The 21,473-nt window shown below is 40.5% G+C and overlaps 1 protein-coding gene across 1 annotated transcript; it reads right to left on the reverse strand.

Moving 5' to 3' along the window:
* Positions 1–728: 728 nt before the first annotated feature.
* Positions 729–18,392, reverse strand: hat1 (histone acetyltransferase 1). The gene is made up of 11 exons (XM_085374465.1): positions 18,348–18,392; positions 16,896–16,967; positions 16,689–16,764; positions 13,126–13,246; positions 7,361–7,537; positions 7,090–7,211; positions 6,393–6,497; positions 5,919–6,025; positions 5,217–5,368; positions 4,180–4,296; positions 729–1,429 (listed from the first exon to the last, which is right to left on the reverse strand). The coding sequence occupies exons 1-11, from the start codon at positions 18,352–18,354 to the stop codon at positions 1,259–1,261; spliced, it is 1,227 nt and encodes a 408-aa protein (XP_085230591.1). The 5' UTR covers positions 18,355–18,392; the 3' UTR covers positions 729–1,258.
* Between the last annotated feature and the right edge of the window lie 3,081 nt (positions 18,393–21,473).

Below are 21,473 nucleotides of genomic sequence, written 5' to 3' on the forward strand. Positions count from 1 at the left end.
CCCCAAATTTGCACATATTTAAACCCTATTATTTAAATAGGTGAATTGTTTTTACTTAAGTAAATGTTAAAATCCTACTTAAGTAGCTTAATAGTACATAGATTCTACTAAATATATTTAAAGTACTTGCAGTAACTCATTCATATATTGTAAGTTAAAGACCCTACAATAATATAGAGAAAACCCCAACAATCAGAGGACCCATCTGAGGATGTGGCGATAGTGGGAAGGAAAAACTCCCCTTTAACAGGAAGAAACCTCAGGCAGAACCAGGCTCAATGAGGGGCGGGCTCAATGAGGTGGGGGGGGGGGGAGTGTACTTTGACATACAGAGGAGCCCGTATAAAACCACTGATCTTCTAATTAGTAGACCACTCTACTTCCTGTGCCACAGTTGACCAGTGAGTACAAAGTGCAATCACTGCATCCAAAACAAAGTGGAGTAAAAAAGCAGGAGGAACAATGTAAATACATCAGTGACGTACACTGAATCCAAATAAAGTAGTTCTAATCCTATTGGTGCTATTCATATTCTAACCTGATAATCTTAAAAAAAGCCTGCAGCACTAACAGTGCTATAGACCACATTTTAATTTGTCTTCTTAATTTGCTTTCAAAATATTTTTATGCTAAATTGTTTATTTCAAACAGTACATTTGTATTTCTGAGCAGAAAATCATTATATCAAATAAAGCTTAACGACCAAAAACAGAAACTCAGTTGCTCCATTTTATTTTCTTCTCAATGACAAGAATCACACCAAAAATACAAAAAACACTTTTCTTTTTTAACTTTCAGTATGAAGTGCTTCAAAACACACACACACACACACACACACACACACACACACACACACTGGGAACTGTTCTGACAAAAGCTCTTAAAAAATGTCTATGATGGAAAAGAAGCAGGGTTTCTCTGCAGGACAGTGTACCTCTGATCACCTGTGAAATATTACGTGTCATTTCATGTCAAACGTTGTGATTTAAACACATGAAGCAAACAGGAAGTCTCTGCCCTTGGGCTGCACTACTCACCTCTACTGTATCAACACCAGCTGGGAAACAGAAAGGCCCTTTTCTACTACAGCCTATCACCAGCTACTATACATTTGTGACACTCTTCAATTAAAACAGTGATTTCTTTATTTGTTTTCCTTTTTTTGCTGCATCAAGAGGTCTTCTTCTTGGCTGCTGCAAAAAGCCTGTGGTAATGTGGGAGCGGGTACGCTCCAGGTCAGGAGCCTCTCACAGTCAGATCAGGCCTGTGATGCTAGCCTCTCAATGATTCTCCTGTAGTCCTCCACAACATCCTGGTAACTCTTCTCCAGCTCCTCGTGCTGTGTCTGAGTGTCCATCTGACTCATGTGGGACACCAGCTCCTCTGGCCGTAGGCACTTCCTCATCTTCGCCAGCTCCCTCTGATTCTTCTGCACAAAATAAATGACATAAATCAGTGGCTGAGGCCGCATGCATACAAATTCTTCTGATTTCAAATTTTGGCTCAAACGCTCTCCTGTGTCTTCAGCACATGTTGGATAAACACCTAAAGAAGGCTCTCTTGTCTTTTCAGCATAGTAGTTGCAGTTTTTTTGTCTTGTTTTTGATTAAAGACAAACTCTGTATAGAGGAAGAGTTTAAAGCTGCTGTCTGGCATAGAGAAGAAAGACTGCAGCCAGAAAGTCATCAGTTTAAAATGTTTACTTAGCATAATTTTTCTTTTAATTGGTTTATGAAAAGATTTGAGGGTTTTTTTAACCCTCCAATACCAAAAAAGACTTAAACTTCAATGCACTGGAGTCTTTTTATATGAAAAACTGATTAAATATCAGAAAAATAACCTCCATTAAAGTCTTTGTATATGCTACTCTCTCATCTTTGGAGTCATCTCTTTATTCGGTCTTTATTGTGTAACACACATTCTTCTTTCAATGGCTTTAACATCATGGTTTTGACTGCATGGCTCGTTATTGGAAAGTTAGAGAATGAGTTACTCTCTAATAAAGGGTTCTTAGTGTACAGTAATCCATCAAACAGTGTCTGAAATCCTCCTCATGACAGAAGACGACGGCAGAAGTTTACAGTCGTTAAATAGCTCAAAAATGTGAACAATGGAGATCCATCAATCCATTTTCTCATAATTATGCGGGTCCGAGTTGTGGGGGCTTTACCAATTTCTGTCCTTCACCTACCCGGGGGCTGCCTACAGGTAAAATACACCTGAACCATCTCACCTAGAAGAGGTCCTGCTTCTAGGTGAGATGGTTCTGCTGTAGGTTTACCTGATTGATACAAAACCCGTGAAGCATAGACTAGAGTCTTTACTCCAGGGGTCTGGTCCTTTTTTTGTCTTTACTCTCTGAACTGTCCTGTCTAACAAAGGCAAACAACGTTCAAAAGAAAATTAAAAACAAAAAAACAAAAATAAAAAAAACAACATCTTAAATGCTAAGTAGCTTTTAAAGTTTAAAGATCTGTTACACATACTATACAACACAGAAATATACTTTAGGTTATTTTATACCTCTAGAGAATTAATAACCAGTGATTATCATTTATATGTCTTGACACTTGAAAAAGAAGTGAAATTGATCGCTGCTATTTCTGGACATGGGTGGTTAGATTAGATAATGAACATGCGACAGACACGTTGCAAACGCAGCATCAAACATAATAAATCAGACCACACACACGATGCCTTCCCCATCTCCAAACTCCAATTTAGTAATTTATTTTATTTCTGTATTTATTGGTAAATGGACTGGTTCTTATATATACACCGCTCTTCTACTTGACTTTATACAACGTGTGTCGTTCACATGTTCACACACACCTTAATAAAAGCACTTTTTTCTATGTCTAAGTGCTTTCCAGCTAACATTATACACACAGTCTGATTTCTGATGAAGGCATCAGGAGGAATTCTCTTCCCCTTTGGCACGAAGACTAGAGCAGCAACACCCAACCTTCTAATAAGAAGATGACCTGCTTTCAGTCACCCTTGGGCAAAGGGTACACGGTGTTTGGGGATCTGTGTTATCAGCACACCTGTTAAAGGCTACAGTTTTTGTTTATCACACCGTAACGTCGTGTTGAAAAGTGTTATTGTGCATTTTCTCTTACATTGTGCAGTCTAATCGGCTGTGTGAAAAGCCTGCACACACGTGCATGCACACACAGTCGCTGGGGAATTGGCGGTAAGAGCAGAAATGCAAAATCCCCCTTCACGTTCACAGAGCAGCTCTGCCATTCAGCTAACTACATGCAAAATCTCCTCAGGGAAGGAAAATCTGGCTCTGCATCTGGCCACCAGATCCTTCGTTGCCACTCTCCCAAGGAATTCCTCCTTCCCACTTCGCCGCATAGGTCTTTTCCATGTCACATTCTGCCTTTTTTGAGACATGCGGTTGCCCTGATGACAGCAAAGTCTCTAATGGATAGTATGCAAAGCCTCAGCGAGCAGATCGGACATAAAATATCACAAGCCAAACAGGATGCAGGGAGTTATTCTGGTGCATAGACACAGCATTTCCCACTGACAAGAATCAAGACGCAGAATAACGGACATTTTCGATACTCTGTTCGCTCAGTCTCTCAAACCCCCCCAAAAAAAAAGTCCATCAAGAAACCATTTGATAAGAATCAAATGAAAAGGAGTGAATTCTGAATAGTAGCAGCTTTCTGACAAAGTGCTTTAAACACACTTTCATGAAAATTATTTCCTTCAAAGAAATGCAAATCCCGACTAATGACATGTGCCTGAATAGAAAAAAGCTCCAGCGGCAGCAAAACCACAGACGCCTGGTGCGCCCTATTGTGGCTGTAACAATGCGGCACTAGTATTCTATCAATTTTCACAGGACTGAAGATCAATTTTTCTGCTGTTTTAAAAGGTAACATAATAAACAGTGACAATACGGGGCTGTAAGCTGATCAAGTGTGTGCAGTACACGGGCCACTTTTCTTCCTACACTGAATAGCTATAATGTTATGCTAACAAAAGGTGGAAGACTGCACACTGGATTCCTGTTTGACAGCAGCAGAGACAAGTTGACATTCAGATTTATTCGAATGCACCGAGGAATCACTTTGAATGTCACTTTGCAGGCACTTTTTTGGACCCGCTCCACACTGACATGTAAAGTACACCACGGCGAAGCTGTGAAAATTAAAACCTCACCCTGTAGGGTCCGAACAGCCTCTTCTTCACCTCTAAGCGGTACTCTCTCGCTTTGTCTTCATCGCTCATGTCTGTCGCTCTGAGGCGTAGGATTTCATAAACTCGCCTGGCATGTTTCTGCAGACAATAAAAAACAAGATAATTATTTTCATTTAATTACTTTCAAAATAAATCATTACGCCTCAACAGGAGTCAAACACACTTCCCAGCTGAATGGCTACAGGAAGTCCTAAGCAGTTACGGGCAGGTTGTAAAAGAAAAAAACAGAAAAAACAAAAATATGATATGATATGCAGCAGCATCAAAGAACAGTGAACTGAGTAGCATTTAGAGCAAAGGAACAAAATGAGTTGCTACTATGCTATATACTATACTAGTATAGGCAGTATTTATGTATTTTTGGGAGGTCATTTCTCAGTAAGTAAATAAAGCGTGCAAACTGATTTGCTAACATTTGCAACCGTGCACATATTTAACAGCGGAAAAGAAAAAAAGCATATCTCAGTTTTTGTATTTGATACTGAAATGAACTGCCTGCGTCTGTGTTTGGAGCCCTATTCAACATATTGAATATTTATCTGATACTGGACTGTGGCGCAGCCGCTTTTAAGCTCCTCCCTCTTTTTAACACAACTGTCTTCGGATTTGCTTCCACTGGCAAATAGAAGGTTTGTGCATGTGTCTGAGGCTGCTGTGTTCCCACACAGATCTGAGAGTAGAGAAAACCCCCAGAAACGGAGCATTTAGTGCAGTCTGAAGTGATGACTTGTACAACGCTGACCACATTATTTTAATATTTTTTCCCATCCATTATTGTAACAGTGCATATATGGCAGGAAACAGAGAATAGCAGGACTAAGGCACTAAACTCTGTGCTTTCAGAGACTTTTCCACACCTCTGGTAACAACAAATAAAATCTTTTTGGATCTCTGCTCTAAAAAAAGTAATAAACATAACAAAGGTCATCAAACCTTTTCTTCCTCACTAATAAAACTCAATTTTGCAAACCTATCACAGCTGCACCCTCATACGGCACCTTGTTAATTTTCAGCTTGTCTTGCGCCTCTTTGATCATGTCAGCTGAGAAGCCGAGGTGCAGCTTGTCTACAGCGAAGGATGGCAGGCCCTGACAAAGCTTCACCAGCACGTAGTCTCTCAGCTTCACATAGTTCTCAGAGGGGTCTTCAGCTGTGAACAGACAAAAACCACAATAAGACTCAAATGAGCTGATGGTGTTAATCTGATTTTTCAACACCCCTGACACAGATGGCCTGGTTCAATCCCAGTGTGTTAAGATAGAGGAGGAGTGAAAGAAACAACAATATACTTCACACCTTGGAACTTTTCAAAGTAGAAATATGGCAAAAAACCAGAGGAACTGTTAGCAGGAACCCTTCTTCCTATTCACTGCTAAACTTTTAAGTTCTGTCTTGAATAGGTTTTCATTCTGAAAAGAAAAGGCTGGGATGCCTCTTTAGTATTCACCCTCCATCTCCATGCAAAGCATCTATTTCGATCCAACTAGTTTCAATAGAGCACATTCTGGTATACGAGCCAGCCCTCCAAATTAACTCACCGTCTGGATCCACCAACTGCAGAGAAAAATCGTTTAAACTGTTCGTGGGTGACGCCTGGATCTTAGATTAAATGTTTATCCCACCTTCTTCAACATAGTAATTGCGTTTTAAAGGGGGGGGGGGGGGGGGGATAAATAAATAAAAATAAGTAAGATGCTCACCTGTGATGTCTTGCACTTTGGGCAAGCTGCAATAAAATCTGTGTACTGCCTCCAGAAGCTGAGCTCCGTGACCTTCTCCTTGGAACGGAGGCAGGATCAGCATTTGGCTGTTTAGTTAAAGGTCAGACACAGACACAAATATAAATGCCAAAAAAAGGAAAAGAAAACAAGAAGAAAACAGGTTTCTTCAGAATTTGCTGTTTTTCTCAGCAGGAGCAGATTCGCTTTGATTGAAAGCAGAAAATAATACACGGATCCATCAATGCAACAAATCAAATCAAATCAAAAGCTTATCTATAAAGTTGTTTTCAGATACAAATCACCCTGGTTTGGTACTGAAACAAAATCTGGTTGAATAGTTGGCTATATAAGCCAGTAATTTGGGCTCTTTGGGAAGAGGATAAAGAAATGTATAATTTTCCACTCCTTTCTCGTACAAAAGAATGGGAAGGCACGTGCTGCCCCGGCAATTACCTTACACGTGGTCGGGTTTTGTCTGGGTATACGTAGTAATTATAAACTGTCATGTAGCCAACAGTTGCGTAGAGAGTCTCCCCATCTTTATTGTACTTTTCAAATCTGCAGATAAAACACAAAGGAAAACAGGTCAATTACAGGCACACTCCCATGCAGTGTCCATTTTAGCCTCTCTGTTCCCGTGCCCACCCCTGACCCCCCTGACATCAGCACGTTGGAGCAGCCAGCGCCGCGATTGGTACACCTGCTGCAACCTGAATACATTATGCACTTAATTGGAGTACTGCAACTTAGAGGAAGAGAAGAGGTTGGAGGACGGACTGAGCTCCTCAAACTCACTTCAGCCCATTTTCCCCATTGTAACCATTAATAGGTGCCAGGGTAAAGAAAACACTGGCAGAGGCTCTTTTTACTGTTAAGACATTGTTCAGTATTTCAAAAGACAACAGTATTCAATTCAGCTCTTGCCCCTGAAAAATCTGAAAAGGCCTTCTGGCACAAAGGAAGCTCTTGCCTGATCAACAATTCTCCTACCGGGGGGAAATATAATCAAACTGGCATGGTAATTGGTCACAAGCGCCTCAAAGGGGGGCTTTGTTTTTCAATGACACAATAAAAGCTGCGGGCTAGAGCTCTGTGTGCGTGCGTGCGTTGTGTGTGCGGGGGGTTGATGTCAATTAAGGAGGGCACTCACACAAGAAAGAAGTCCCAACGATCGTCGTCTGCGTCAATGAAACTGGCAGTCTCTATGAACCACATGAGGAAGGTCTGCAAGCGCTCGTGGTACTCCCGGAATCCCGGGCAGGTAACCTCAGCCTGTGGGGGCGAATGCAGCGAAAATAAGAGGGTTTAAATCTCATCTGCATCGCTGTGATGCAAAACTATCCGCCAGATGAAAAAGCAAGCTGATTTTAAAACCTAAAAGGCTTTGCGGGTTTGCTTTGATGACTTTTTTGGTCCCCCACCTTGTGAATCTGGTACGTGAGTTCTCCTGCCTCCTCGCTGTGGACCGTGTACGTGTGAAGCAGGGTGCCGAAGGGCTTGAAATTGGCCTCCTTCTCCAGCAGTGAGATGAAGTCATCGGTGTTGCAGGTGAACCCAGCAGGAATGATTTCCCGAATTTTCCCCTCGACGTCATCAGCCTGGAGAAAGAAAAAAAAACCCCAAAAACAATAAAACACAAGGTGAACACATTTAGCGATTCAACACCTAATCTCGCCTATCTCTGCATCTTTCCCGTATTTATACATATATGTATATATTGGCGCTAAACCAGAGTGGTGTCGTTTATGTAGCTGAATAATCATAAAACTTCAGGAAAAAGTTGACGTCTACAAACACGTCGAGGGTTTCGAGTTTGATCCTAGGGGACTTTTCCGAGTGGTAATTTTTGTCGTTGAAAAAGAGTGCAATATATCCCGCAAACTCCAACTGGGAGCATACGTGTTTGGCGCCAATGAAAAGAAAACCATTAGGCAATTAAAACTGTCAGCTGAGCAGACCACAGCAGCACCCTCCTCCCTCCCGCCCCTCCACGATGAAAAGCCCACTTAAATCAGTACATTTACTACTTATGTTAAACCATGAATATGTGATGAAGTTGCCACAATAAACGCATTTCTGCTTCTCACTGGGAAATAAAATCTTATGAATTGATCTCAACTTAACAAACCTTTGGGCATCCATAATAGAGGCCTCTCCTCTAATCCTGCCAAGTGAACCCAATCAAATGAATTTGCCCCTGCGTTTTCAAAGAGCCTCCGAGACAAAGAGGTCCTACCCTTGGACTTTTTACTCAGTGCAACGTGTGGTTAGTTCAGCTGTAATGTTTGCATTGTATCCATTTCCACAAGGATTGACATGAGAACACTTTGCTAAGCAGCCCTTTCACACCATTTACATGTGTGATGGGCATTATTTCAGCACAGAGACCCTTGCTGCTCAGCATTGAAAACTGGGAAATGAAGAAGGTCTGAGCAAAATGCACTACAAAAGGCTAATACAACATACTGCTAATTCCCCCCTTTCAGACATCAGCTAATATCTAACTGGAAGTAATGCACCTGCAGCTGAATGCCTCTTAGCCATTGTAATTGTTCGGCCACATTTCTAGGGAACAAGGACCACACTTAAAAGGCCATGGACAAACAAGTCTCTTTGTGCTGGCCACTCTCTTACATACTAGACACTAAATTGCACAGCCTTCCAGAATAGATGCTTTAGTTTGGCATGAATATAACTTAATAATGTTCCTTTAGAACACTTTGTTAATGTCTTTGATTTCTAACAAGAAGCACAAAGGGAGCACAAACCACCTAATTTGTTGTGTCGGCATTATTCCATCTCTTTAATCCAATCCTGAGGCCGTGCCACGCTGAACATTTGCAGTCATTTTTCTGTTTACAGTCAAAGTGTTACACATTAACGTGGATTATGAGGCTAATATAAAACTATTAGAGGTATTCAGCAATTTCCTATAGTTACCAGCCTGCGTGGAATAAACATCTGGTACTACATTTGTTTTTCTTCTGGGAAAAGTCCAGCAGTATGGCGGGTGGGGGGTGTGGGGGGGTTTGGACTGATTTAAAGGGGAGAAAGGTGAGTTTTGATCAGTCTTGTATCAGCGTGGCAGCTGCATCAACTCCATCTCAGCCTCCCCTCGTTTCTCACCAGCTGCACCGCACCCCGACCGTCCACACGCACTCAGAGACAAACACTCTTCAGATGCAGCCTGAACTCTGCTGCTCCCCTCGCACTCTGCCTCTACACCAGCTGCACTCAAACCCTTAACAAGGTGAACACTCAGGGGTCAACACCAAGTAGAGGCACACACACTGCCATCACATTTCACGTCTGAATATCGGCTTTAAAAAACCGGTAATGGCTGTCTTTTACCTTTAAAAAACGTAAATTGGTTGCCTTTTTTTTGGGGGGGGGGGGGGGGGGGGGGGGATTTGCCTGAGAGGAAAGAAATCATGTCTGTATATTCCATATGAGGTTATTTATAATTTCACCGCATGCACAGACACACCAAACTAAGTTATACCAGCACTTCCACTACCACCAGTTGAAGGCCACATTGTCCAGTAGCGAAGCCCCCCTGCTGCTTGCAGACAAGACAGATGTCCCCCAGTTGAATCATTTGACCTCAGTAGGGGCCCTTGCTAATTCTGGTATTCATTTTGCATGTTTGACAGCGTGAGGAAATATTCAAAGCTGCCAGTGGCCTTTTGTGAAGTCTCAGAGGAAGAAGAGAACCCAGGACAAGCATTTCGCTTTACTGTCCGCTTTTGTCCAAATACTGGCTGTTCATATGTAAATAACGCTGACTGGCAATTAAAAAAAAAGGGAAAAAGAAAAAGAAATGGCAGGAAACTTTACATACTAAGCAGACGAGAGTTAAAATTAACTATAAAGTCATCAGCAGCCGTCGTTAGATAAAACAAGCATCTCCTTTTTTGATACGTTTACACACATTCGGCCTCAAGGAGCTCAACTGTCAATAACTCGAGCAATAATTCACTCCTACAAATACGTGTACGATACATCCAACCGGGTCACATTACTCCCCCTGCTGATTCCATTACAGAAAGCTCTAAAAATCAATGCCTCGTGTTGGACCCCCGCTTATACAACCATTCTCTTCAGAGGGAGGAGTGGGATTAGCGCAGACACACAGGGGACCGTGGTGTGATGAGATTTAGTCTAACAAAACAGGAGATCTCTAACTGGAATAATGTCACGCTCTCCCCTCCGGGAGAGGCTGCGAGGGCCCTCCGTTAAAGCGCCTTAGGTTTATCTGCTTCCCTTAAAGTGTAATCGATCGCACAATTAGGGAGGAAACGCCTCAGGGAAGCTGCCTCGTGTTGGTCTATGAAAATTACAGCCTGATTTGTTAAAAAGTTCAGATTAATAAGGACATCTTTTGTGCCATACTTTGATATGTTGAGCTGTTTTTTTGATATGTTTTGACAAATAAAATAAAATCCTGTTCCATTTACGCTTTTCCCGTCACCTGCTGTTAGTTCAAAACACACAAATTATACGTGACACGGGGTATCGAATCTAACATTCGCAAAACTACTGTCAAAAATACAATACATGTCTCCCCCCCTTCTCAGATTAACAGAAATGCGTCGTAGGCGCTTCAGATCTTTTACACAGTTTTCTACTGTTTACCAAAGTGGATTCAGAGAGGAGCTGAGTTGACTTGTTTGTTTACAGAGGAAATTTAGGACTCTTTTAAGACGCTCGTAAGACAGCTTTAAATTTAAGACTATGTGTGATGGAAGCAGGCATCACAAATTAAACTAGAATCTAAATACAGGAAGGTGAAATCAAAGTTAACTTCGAGACGAAGTTGCAGTTTCAGCTATTTGTTTTTGCTATTTCAAAAAATGATAAACTTGTATGAATAAACTGCGAATGTGTATCCTTTTCAAAAATTGAACTGAAAGAATCAGTTTGAATTTGATGACGTCATCTAGTTTTGTTCAAATAAAAATACAGTTGTTGTTCGACACGATGTCCCAGGCTGGCAGCCTGGCTAGCAACACCTTCCTCTTTATCATTATCAGAGTTTCCATCAGTGGACTGCAAGCCTAGCTGGTCATAAAGTGACCCAGTGAAAGCCTAACGCACAGAGGCTTTTTCTTTTATTTCTTTTTACATTTTTTTTGCATAAAATGTAACTAATGCGTCTTATCAGGTAACTGTTACTGTTAAAGGACAGATCAAACTGTCCTTTCAGGCTGTAAGCAGTTTTGTACCACACCCACCCAACATGCTAAAGTGTGATTACCGCGTTAGCGTGTTCACATCCACCCAAACGAACCGGACCGATTCAAACGGTATACAGTGTTAATTTTAACAGCAAACTTTGATTTTGTTTTAGTCAAATTTTAGTTACCTAAGCTGTTCTACTTTTAGTCTCGATTTAGATGAGTGTAAGATTATAGCGGACTAAATCAACAACAATTGAGCCACATGGTTTATGAAGATTCTTATTGTAGGTGACATCAAATGCAAAACATTTCCATATGTCTACTCTCCTCCTCCCGGGTGTTGACATTGTGTCGTGCTTCCATGAAACAGGGAGCATGGGAGGTAGCAGTACCCACCCTGTTTGTATGGGGGAAATCAAATGTGCACATCAAACCTTACTGCACAAGATTACTTCGACTCAAAGTGTTTTTGTTGAGTGATTGTGTATACAGTTTACAAAAAGGAAAAAGAATGGAAACGCAAAAACTGGTTACATTGAATAGAGAGCAGAACTTCTCACGTTAGAGCATAGGCAAAAGAAAAGTTAACAAAACACCACAACCCGGAAGGGGTGATTGATACTAACAAGACCTTTCATTACAAACCACACAGAAGTTAGCTGCAACATCACTGAGCTTCACATTCCCATTAACACAGACACACATCAGACCTCTACGGAATAAGCAAATCTGTTAGTCAGCAGGAACATCCTTAAATTCAAGGTTAGAGAAGTTTGACAGAAAAAGACCCCAGATTTTATCATATGTGCCCTTTTGGTTCTGGATGGAGCAGTGGATCTGTTCAAGACTGAGACACGACATAAGATCAGCAAGCCACTGAACATGGGTGGGCGGGGCAGTGGCCTTCCACCTCATCAAAATGGCACACCTAGCCAGGAGGGAACCAAAGGACAGCACCCGACATTGTGCGCCGGCAACATACTTATCATCCTCACCCACTGTACCAAAGAGAGCAAGTAGGGGGTTGAGAGCCAGTTTCAGGCCTTGTTCAAAGTTTAGAAAACGGATAAGATTGGCAAGATTACTTCTGATTGGATCAATTCCAAACTTGTCCTGCCTTTCCACACAATTCAATTAGTTGTGATTGGACCTCGTCTCTCCTGAACATTTCCACCTTGCTTTTAATTCAGTGACAAAATTGTGTGTGTGTGTGTGTGTGTGTGTGTGTGTGTGTGTGTGTGTGTGTGTGTGTGTGTGTGAGAGAGAGAGAGAGAAAGACATTTATCACCTCCGCACTAGACTTCCATTAGCTCAGTCGGCTTGTTTGTACACTTGAGCTGGATTAAGCTGAACATAGCGTTTAGTACCCCCCCCCCCCCCAAAGTTTTGGATCAGTACACTGAGCTGACTTGATTTGGACATTAAAAACATCTCTGGTTAATTGTTACTAGATGTTGTGGCATGTTTGTTTACAGTGCTGTGTATTACATCGGTATGACTGGACTCCACTCACACAGTTGTACCAGACAAGCATATTCTTACGCAGACACAGGGTAACACGAGTTTCTCACTGATTATCTACCACCTGATGAATGAAATTCAAACTTTTAGCAGCTGGTATTTAGCATGTAGAAACTTTGTAACAAAATTTTTTTTTAAATAAAGCAAGACTGTGTTGATGCAGGCGTCATGACTCAACAACACTTACACAATAAATGACTAAGTGAAAAATCCACTCTCGGGCTAGACTGTGTTTTACATAATTATTAAAAGCACAATAGAGCAGTTTTTGGAAAGAAAAACACTACTTTTCAGCAGGAGGCAAAGTTTTGTCATCTTTTCTTCATATTCAAGTATTATTTTTATGTTTATGTCTATACTGGCGGCCTCTGATTGTGATAAACAGTGAGCAGAACACAGGTATCTATTGTCTATTGTCCCCACGATAACACAACAAAGAGGCTGATGCAAGTATGATAAAAGAACGGCATAAAGAAATGACTTACCTCCACACAGTCGAACGTCTCTGTGACTTTTGAGGTATATTTCACTTTGAAGAGGGTACTCAGGTTCCCCGCGGCGTAGAAGAGCTGAATCTGAAGACCTTTGTAGCCAAAAGCAACCTCACTGCACAGAAAGTGACTGAAATTACTAAAAATCCAAACAAGATTACAAAAAGTCGGGCAGTGATTTGTAAAAAGGACTGCTTTGTGTAATGTTCAGAGGGACAATAACGAACATCAATTATTCCCATTACATAAAAACAAATATACACCTGGAGTTTATAATAAATGCTTATCACAGGTCACTTATTTCGCTGTGCTGCATTGTTTCGTTCATCGTTATATCACTGGCAGTTTATGACAAAATAGATTCATCATTATGCAACTGTGATTAAGGTTTACTAGCAATTACGCTTGCCGAAATAATTAATGCCCCAATTACAGAGTTCCCTTTGAGCTGATTGCAGCAAGTGCAAAAATAACCAATCCTAGTTTTGACTAATTTGGAAATGCAATTTAGAAACGTTAACGACGTGCTACTGTAAGTCTATGCGCCGACACAGGTGTCACTGCCAATAATGCAGTGTTGCTCCGGTTCAGTGCCTCTTTTGTGCATCACATTACAGTAATTTCGCAGCTCTACAATAACATGCAAGACCAATTATCATTTATGTTCGCACATTATGTTCCTTTCTGTGAATCCGACACTGGAAACATCACTGTGTGCTGTCCATCAGGAAGAATCACATAAAAAGATCACGTATATTATTTTTAAAACTTTCTGTCAGTGACGCAACAGCAAAGTTTTCTGCTAGTCATTAATAAAATCAGTTAACTGACTAAAACTAGGGGGGGTGGGGATGTGTTACCTTAAAATGCAAGTAAAAATCCTTAATCAAACCACTGGTGTGGGCAGTTTAAATGTGGAGTAACTCATGCACTCCAGGGGCCACTTATCAGACCGAATCACACTTCATAAACCCTGACAGGGGCAAAGAAAATGTGCAAGGCTCAGGACCTTTACTATTACAACTGTATGGAGACACATTTGAGTCTTATAATGAAGATGCCAGAGGCTTTAAAATAAATTAGCCTATCAACATTACTAATAGGTGAAAATGATTCAAATCTTTAGCTATGTGACGACTCTGCAGTGGGCCATTTATGATTAATTGGTACTTCATTTTTGCATTGTCATAACATTTAACATCACTAATAGCATGCTTTGTTGCATTTCTGAAATGACTGAACTATTTATCATTCTTATTATCAACAAAGGAGAACCACTGTGACGTGGATGTATATACAGGCTGACTTTGAATTGGCATGTCCATAAAAATACGCAGGGCCCTCTGAGTCTTGCAGTGTTTTTGCAAATTAATCATCATAAAAGTAGCCCACTTTGATATTGATATGCTCCGAAACTTATCACCATCTGTGAAATGCCTTAGTCCAATAACATCTCCTGAGCTGCTGTCAAACTAGCACCAGTAGTGAAGTTGTAGATCAGATCCATTTCTTCTGCAACAGAACCACTCGCACAACCATGAACAAGCAGATGGATGGATCCAGTTCTTAACACTGGTTTTGCTCTGCTGTACTTCTGAAACTGTTCCCTTTCCTGAATTTTGGATGTAGACAGTCATGATGTAGACACTGATCCTAATGTTTAGCAGGGTTATAAACTTGCAACTTTGTTATCTGGTGTTTTGCTGCCTCTCTGCAACAATGTCCTGGATTCAGACCCACTACTGGTTGAGGCCTGTCTGTGTGGATTTTGTGTATTCTCCCTCTGCTTGCACGGGTTTCCTCAGGCACACCAGCTTCTTCCATAAGTGCTGGGTTAACTAGCAAATAAAAAATGCCCATTGGTGTGAATACAAGCTTTAATTGTTTTCTGTCATTATGCTTTGTGATTGATTGGTGACTTGTCCCAGACGAACAATGTCTCTCAACTACCACGAGCTGTGATTTGCTTTAGGCCACCCCTGTGTTTGCTTCCAGTCAGACTAAGAGACAAGCGTGCGATATGACTCTTGTAAAAATATTTACTTTGAAAAATGGTTAAAAGGCAAAGTTATTATGACTTCTAGAAGCACAACATCAAAGTGTGTCAGTTTTAAATAAACTGGGATAAAGTTTTAGTAGAGCTAATCTTGCCGCAGCTTGCAGAGCTTTGAACAAATCAATTCTAGGGAGGCAGCCAGTTTACACTGCTCAAAAAATATTATAGGAACACTTAATCACAATATAAAACAAACTCTGTTAAACTTCGGGGAGACTGATCTGTCCAGTTATGAAGCAGAAATGATTGTGACTCCATTTCACCTAAATCAGTGCAAGCTGAAGGGACTGGAGAAGCAACAAGAAGACAACCCCCAAAAAGGGAAATGGTTTTCCAGGTGGTGGCCACAAAACCGCCACTCTTTTCTAAGCCAACCTGTTCGATTTATCTCTAGTTTTGCTTTTTCCTGGTGTCCCTGTCACTACTGGTAGCATGAGATGGTACCGGCATTCCATTCATGTTACAGAAGCAGTTCAACTTCACCAGGATGGCACATCCATGCATAAGTGGAGGAGACAGGCTGCTACAAGAGCAGAGCTGGTACGGGCTGTAGAAGAGACTGTTATCTGCTCCTTTGCATGCAGCAGAACAAAGTGTCAGAATCTGGGACGGTGACAAGACGTCCTAACGTTCTTTGGTAGGACCTGTGCTCACAGTCCAGCGCTGCGCAGCATTAGCAAGAGAACACCAGAAATCACTGATCATATGTAGCACAGTATCTGAATTTTGGACTCCCTAAAAAAAACTTGTATCATCATCAGCTTCAGAACTCCAGCATCATGCTTATTATACATCTAAAAATTTGCTGATTTCTTGCAGACTCTGTGTCAGAGATCAACCAGCCACCATTCAGCTCAAACAGCAGTAAACAGTTACAAGTCATTATATCACCAATAACTTCTGTGAAAGAATTACTTGTTCAAAAGATGTTGAAGGTGAGTTTAATTTGGGTGCTGTTATTAAATGAACTTGTTGGCCTAAAATCATCCATAATTTCCTCCTCATATTACTGCATTTGCAAGATTAATCTCCAAATTCATGCCACTTATAATTATTGCTTAAATCACAAAATGTAAACAGACAGTAACCACTACCAGTCAGCTCATGTATTGACTGTTTACTGCGTCTTAATTAAAGATTCATGAATATGTTTTCTTAAGGAGGCCAATTACTGTTAATGTCTTCAATACATCTTTATAAAGTCAACGCAGGAACCCAAAAGGAACGCTAGACTTTATAGCCAAAGAAAGACAAGCCAAGGGAAATGTATAGTGAAAAACAAAATTTATAGTCACACTGCTACAAGTATTGAGCCCTGTAGTTTTATTTTACTAAACTGTAAACTGACATAACACCTGAGTGATAAGAGGGCCTGAGAGCTGGATTTGAACAGACTTAGTAACTACCATTAAGGTGTCTGTCTAATTTTGTTTTTATGCATAGAAAAAACTGCATTTTTTAAACCTGATAACATTATGTTTGTATCATTATAAATACTCACTCGTCTCCAAAGACTTGGTGGCTGTACTCGGGGTGGAATGTGGTGCTGTCGTCGTCAACATCCTCTGGAAAGCGAACTGAGTGAAGGGGAAAAAAACATGTTCAATTAAAGTGTGAAATTAGGAAAACGTACCACAAAATGTTGGAAATGTATACACGCATTTATTCATTAACACAACATGGGAAATGAAGAAAAAACAAAACCTACCCAGCTTCAAGGATATAGCTTCATTGGTGTCACACTTGTACTCAGCCAGTTTCTTTTCCATGGTGTTTACATCTGGGGCAACACAGAGGAAACAAAGTATGTTAGCAATTGTTCCATTTCACCCTGAGAATACAGCTGATCATCTGACTCCACCTCATCACATCACACCAACTCTGTCACACAAATCCACTGCATGTCCTCCTTCAGTACATCCATCAATCTACTTTGAGGTCTTCCTCTTTATCTCCTTGCCAGGCAGCTCCATCTTCAACATCCTTTGTCCAATGTATCTACTATCCCGCCTCTGCACATGTCCAAACCATCTCAGCCTCTCCAACTTCCTCCTGCCACAATCACCCCAAACACTCATCTCCACCTCTCTCGTACAATCTCTTCCTTCACGGAGTTCATCGCAAGTATTTAAACATCCACCTTCATGACCTCCACTCCTTCCAATCCATCTAACTCTTATTCACGTACACACACACGTATTCTGATTTGCTTCCACTGACTTTCATTCCTCTTTTCTCCACAGAACACCTCCAGCCTCTCCTCCACCTGCTCCCTACTCTCACTACGGATCATAATGTCATCTGCAAACATCATAGTCAGCAGGGACTTCTGCCTGTCCTAATTTCTCAACCTGTGGGTCACTACTGCAAACAGAGTTTGCTCAGTTTATCAAGAGGGAAATAAAAAGTGACAGGTTTTAGCTCCTCGCCACTTTCCACAAGGGCCACTGATGTGTAATAATGTAGTAAATTTAAATTTCATTATTACTTTTGCAGTTACAATAATGTCTAGTCGGCAGAATGAGGCTGGCCATTAGAGAGCCACTGCTCCAGCTTATGACTGATGATGTGAACAACCTCACCTGCCACCAAGAACCCTATTGTTGCAAACATCAACAGCTCTTTTAAACTCTGCCTCAAGCCCGACTTATACCTAACTGGACTATAGCTGTGCAACCCATGGACAAACAGAGATTTACCACGATGTAAAACTGTAGATCCTGTGCTCTGACCGGATGAGCTACTAGTGTGGTCCTATCAAATAAGCATGCCAGCCTCTTAGTTCAAAATATGTGTCAAGATGTTATATAAAGGCACGCAAACAGAATATAAACACTTGGTCAGCTACTCCACGTTACATAAAATGGTCTAAACTAACATTACATGCGCATCATCCCTCTATTCAAAGCCTATATTCAACCTGAAATCAAAGCCTTACAGAAGCACACAAGCATACAAACATTATCAGCTTGATAACGGGGTGCTAACGTTAGCAAACAGGCCAGCTGCTGCCTCCGAAATCTAACGTTGTGTTTTCGAAGACATCGCGAGCTGGTTTACAACTCCAGCGAGCTTAAAGCAGCACTGAAGTCCACCTGACAGTGAACAGCATTAAAACAAAGACAAGGAAACCCAACCTTAAAACGATTAGCGACCTTACCCGCCATTTCTGCACACTGTGTTGTACGTAGCAGTGTTGTCCCAAAAGACCCGCGGAATTAGTAGGACTTCCGGGTAAGCGTGTTTCCGTGACAACAGGATGTGGATTTTTTTTTTTTTTTAGTAAAGTGTAAAAGAAATTAAAGCATTTAAAGTTTTTCTTTCACAAAATATCAACAATGTATTATAAGTTATTACAATATTTAAAACAGAATATCTAAAAACAGGATTAAACTAAAAGTTAAAAAAGTTACGATTACGTCGTTACACGCCAAATAAAAAACAAAACACTGAACTGAGATACGTTCATCGTTTCATCAAAGTGATTATCTGTTTTTTCTTTTTTTCTTAAAGGAACACTTTTCTGTTTTTTAGCTATTAACATGCTACACCGTATTGTAATTTCTCATAGCCCTTTTTTTCATAAACACTTGATGAACTTGATCAACAAGTGTGTCCATCCCTATAAAAAATAGAACTTTTGGCATTTTGCTGGACTGGAGCATTCATGTGTGTGTTAACTCATTTCCCAGGAGTGGACATTCTATTAAATTCAAACCAATTTCAGGCTTTGCAATGCTCAGGAAAACTGCAGAAAACCCAAGAGTTCCATCTCAGACTGTACAGGCCTCAGATAGTGTGTAAAATGTTAAACATAAGATATTTGGCCATAATGCACAGCACCCCATTTGGCTAAAACTAAACACACATGATATACACATATTTACCTTTACCAGAAAATTATTGCTTATGTAGCTGTTTCTACAAGCTATTGTATAATGGGGGTATTCTTTTCTTTTTCACATGATTGTACCTTAGAAAAATGCAGGACAAATACAAATGATAAGTAGTTATGTCACATATCTTTAAAATTTAGCAAATAATGATAATGAATGAAGGTAGCCTAACTTTATTATCACTAACTCCAATTATTTAAGTATGATATTAAAGCTGCATTACTCTAAGAGGCAAAGATATGATACTAATATTATTAAAATGACAAGAATGAGGTTTATTGACCAGACAGTTTTGACTTTCACCTATACAATTTCCCACTCAGATCAGTCACAAATCTTAATACTGAAATTTAGGTGGTTCAGATGTGTTATGTGATGACATATAAACAGAATTAGATGTTGATGTTTCAGCATCTAAATATCTATCTAAATGTATTATGACTAAGAAAAAAAACAAAAGAAAGTATTATCAGAGTTATACTTGTCATGTGAAATAAGAGTAAAATCCAGTGGACTTAAAAACCCAGTTAAAGGCATTTTTACTGAGTCAAGGCAGTAATGTGTTTAACTTAAATGTGTATTTTCATATTTTCTTTCTTCTTCAAAAAATAAAAAAAAATCCAGTAAAATGAAAGCCCGAGGGGAAATCATCTCACACCACATGCACAGCTGATTACTGTCATACAAATGTGGGGAAAACAGCACATTTTGGATAAAAGTCCAACATATTTGGACAGTGAAGTTGGTGAGAATAAAGAAAGTGGTTAGGTTAGACTACTGTGATATCTCAATGAAATAAACAGAAATTTACTCTCTAGGGGAAAGTGCAATTTTGAACATCCCTCTGAGCCCAGGTAATGTTGTGCTATCATCCCAGCCTAAGCTATTCTGTCCTGCAGGTGCACCAATGAATGACCTACCCATGTTTAAGCCACTGTAATTTTACCTCTACCACACTATCAGCACTAGATTATCCTTTTCCTGAACAATACTATACCTTTTACAATCCTTAGGTAACAAATTGTGTCTGCATGGAGGCAATGCATGCTGCTTGATCTCTGAACCTCAAACTACAGTCATTTGGACTTTCCCCCCCCTTTTTTTGGAGAAGTCCTCGCTGTGGAGGAAGTTAGGAAATATAACATTGCAGTATTAAAAAGGTTTTGTGCAGGAATTCCTCTTGTAGACATTTACTACCGTATTCAATAGTTTGCATTTGAATTGGCTGCGTTAGTGGCATGGCAGTGGTTAGCAAAAGTAGCTCAGATAATAAAATGATATGGCCAAGCTGTAAGGTTATTAGTTTGAACCCTGGCATTTATTGATATGTTATAACTATGATTAAGCACAAAATAATAGGAACACTGACTAAACTATGTTAACTTATATCAGATAATACTCAGAGACTTGGGTGCGACCTACACTCGTCAGTAGTTTTCCTCTGTTCTAACACTGCTCTTCAGTTTATGGGTGGTCTGGACATGCCTGGGCTTCACCTGCAGGTGGGGTCTCCTGTGCCTGCTGTATCAGACTCATCATCTAACTGAATTTAAGAACCAGCTCCAGTATTCCATCTCTGCCAAATTGCTGTTTATTGTAGAGCGGTAATCAGGCTCCTTCATGGTTTTAGTGCCCCGCTGAGTTTACGCAGTGATTACATCCTTACTGTCTTGTTTTCCAGTCGTTCTTGTACAACTTAAAAGCACAGTCCCTCCAAGATACACTTACCTGTTTCCACAAAACTGGTCTATTTCATCTGGAAGATTCTGGCCAAACACTCACCTCTCTGACTCGCCTGCTTGTTCGCCCTCCAGTGGTGCTGAACTCCCACAGAAACCTGACCAGTAGCTCCCCCTTTGTGTTCTCCTTCCTTCTTCCAAGTAAGAATACTGATCTGCACTATTAAGCAATCGATGACTCACATTGTGGCCTGGACTAATTCTCTCTCCAGTCCCACCAATCCCCTACACGTTTCACTTGTCACTCCTAATTAAATGCAAATAAAACTGTAGAACTATAAACTGTCAAGTCTCAGGTTCTGCTTCAGGGACTGCAAACTGCCATTGCCTTTCAAGGCCATGACACTTGGATAAAATAATGCATCAGTAACTGAAGGGAAATGTTGCATTTAACTGCATTTCCCTGTTGCACACGGAAATCCACCAGTCCTTTATGTGGAAAAAACTTTTTCAAAACTAAATAAACCTTATCATAGACCTTAAAACCAGAAAAACAAGACGCTGAAAGAAAAGGGCTTCTTGTGTATGTATAGGTTCTCAGTCAACCTGGTTGTGGTAGTCTCAGGTCCTTCCAAGCCTCAAGCACCAGGACTGACACATTATCATTATGAAATGGATAAATACATTCAAATTAAAGGGATCAGTTAAAGT

This window comes from Diplotaxodon limnothrissa, linkage group LG16 (genome assembly GCF_057381915.1).
Source record: "Diplotaxodon limnothrissa isolate DT_005_m linkage group LG16, D_limnothrissa_male_GT1.1, whole genome shotgun sequence".
NCBI classification, from domain to species: domain Eukaryota; kingdom Metazoa; phylum Chordata; class Actinopteri; order Cichliformes; family Cichlidae; genus Diplotaxodon; species Diplotaxodon limnothrissa.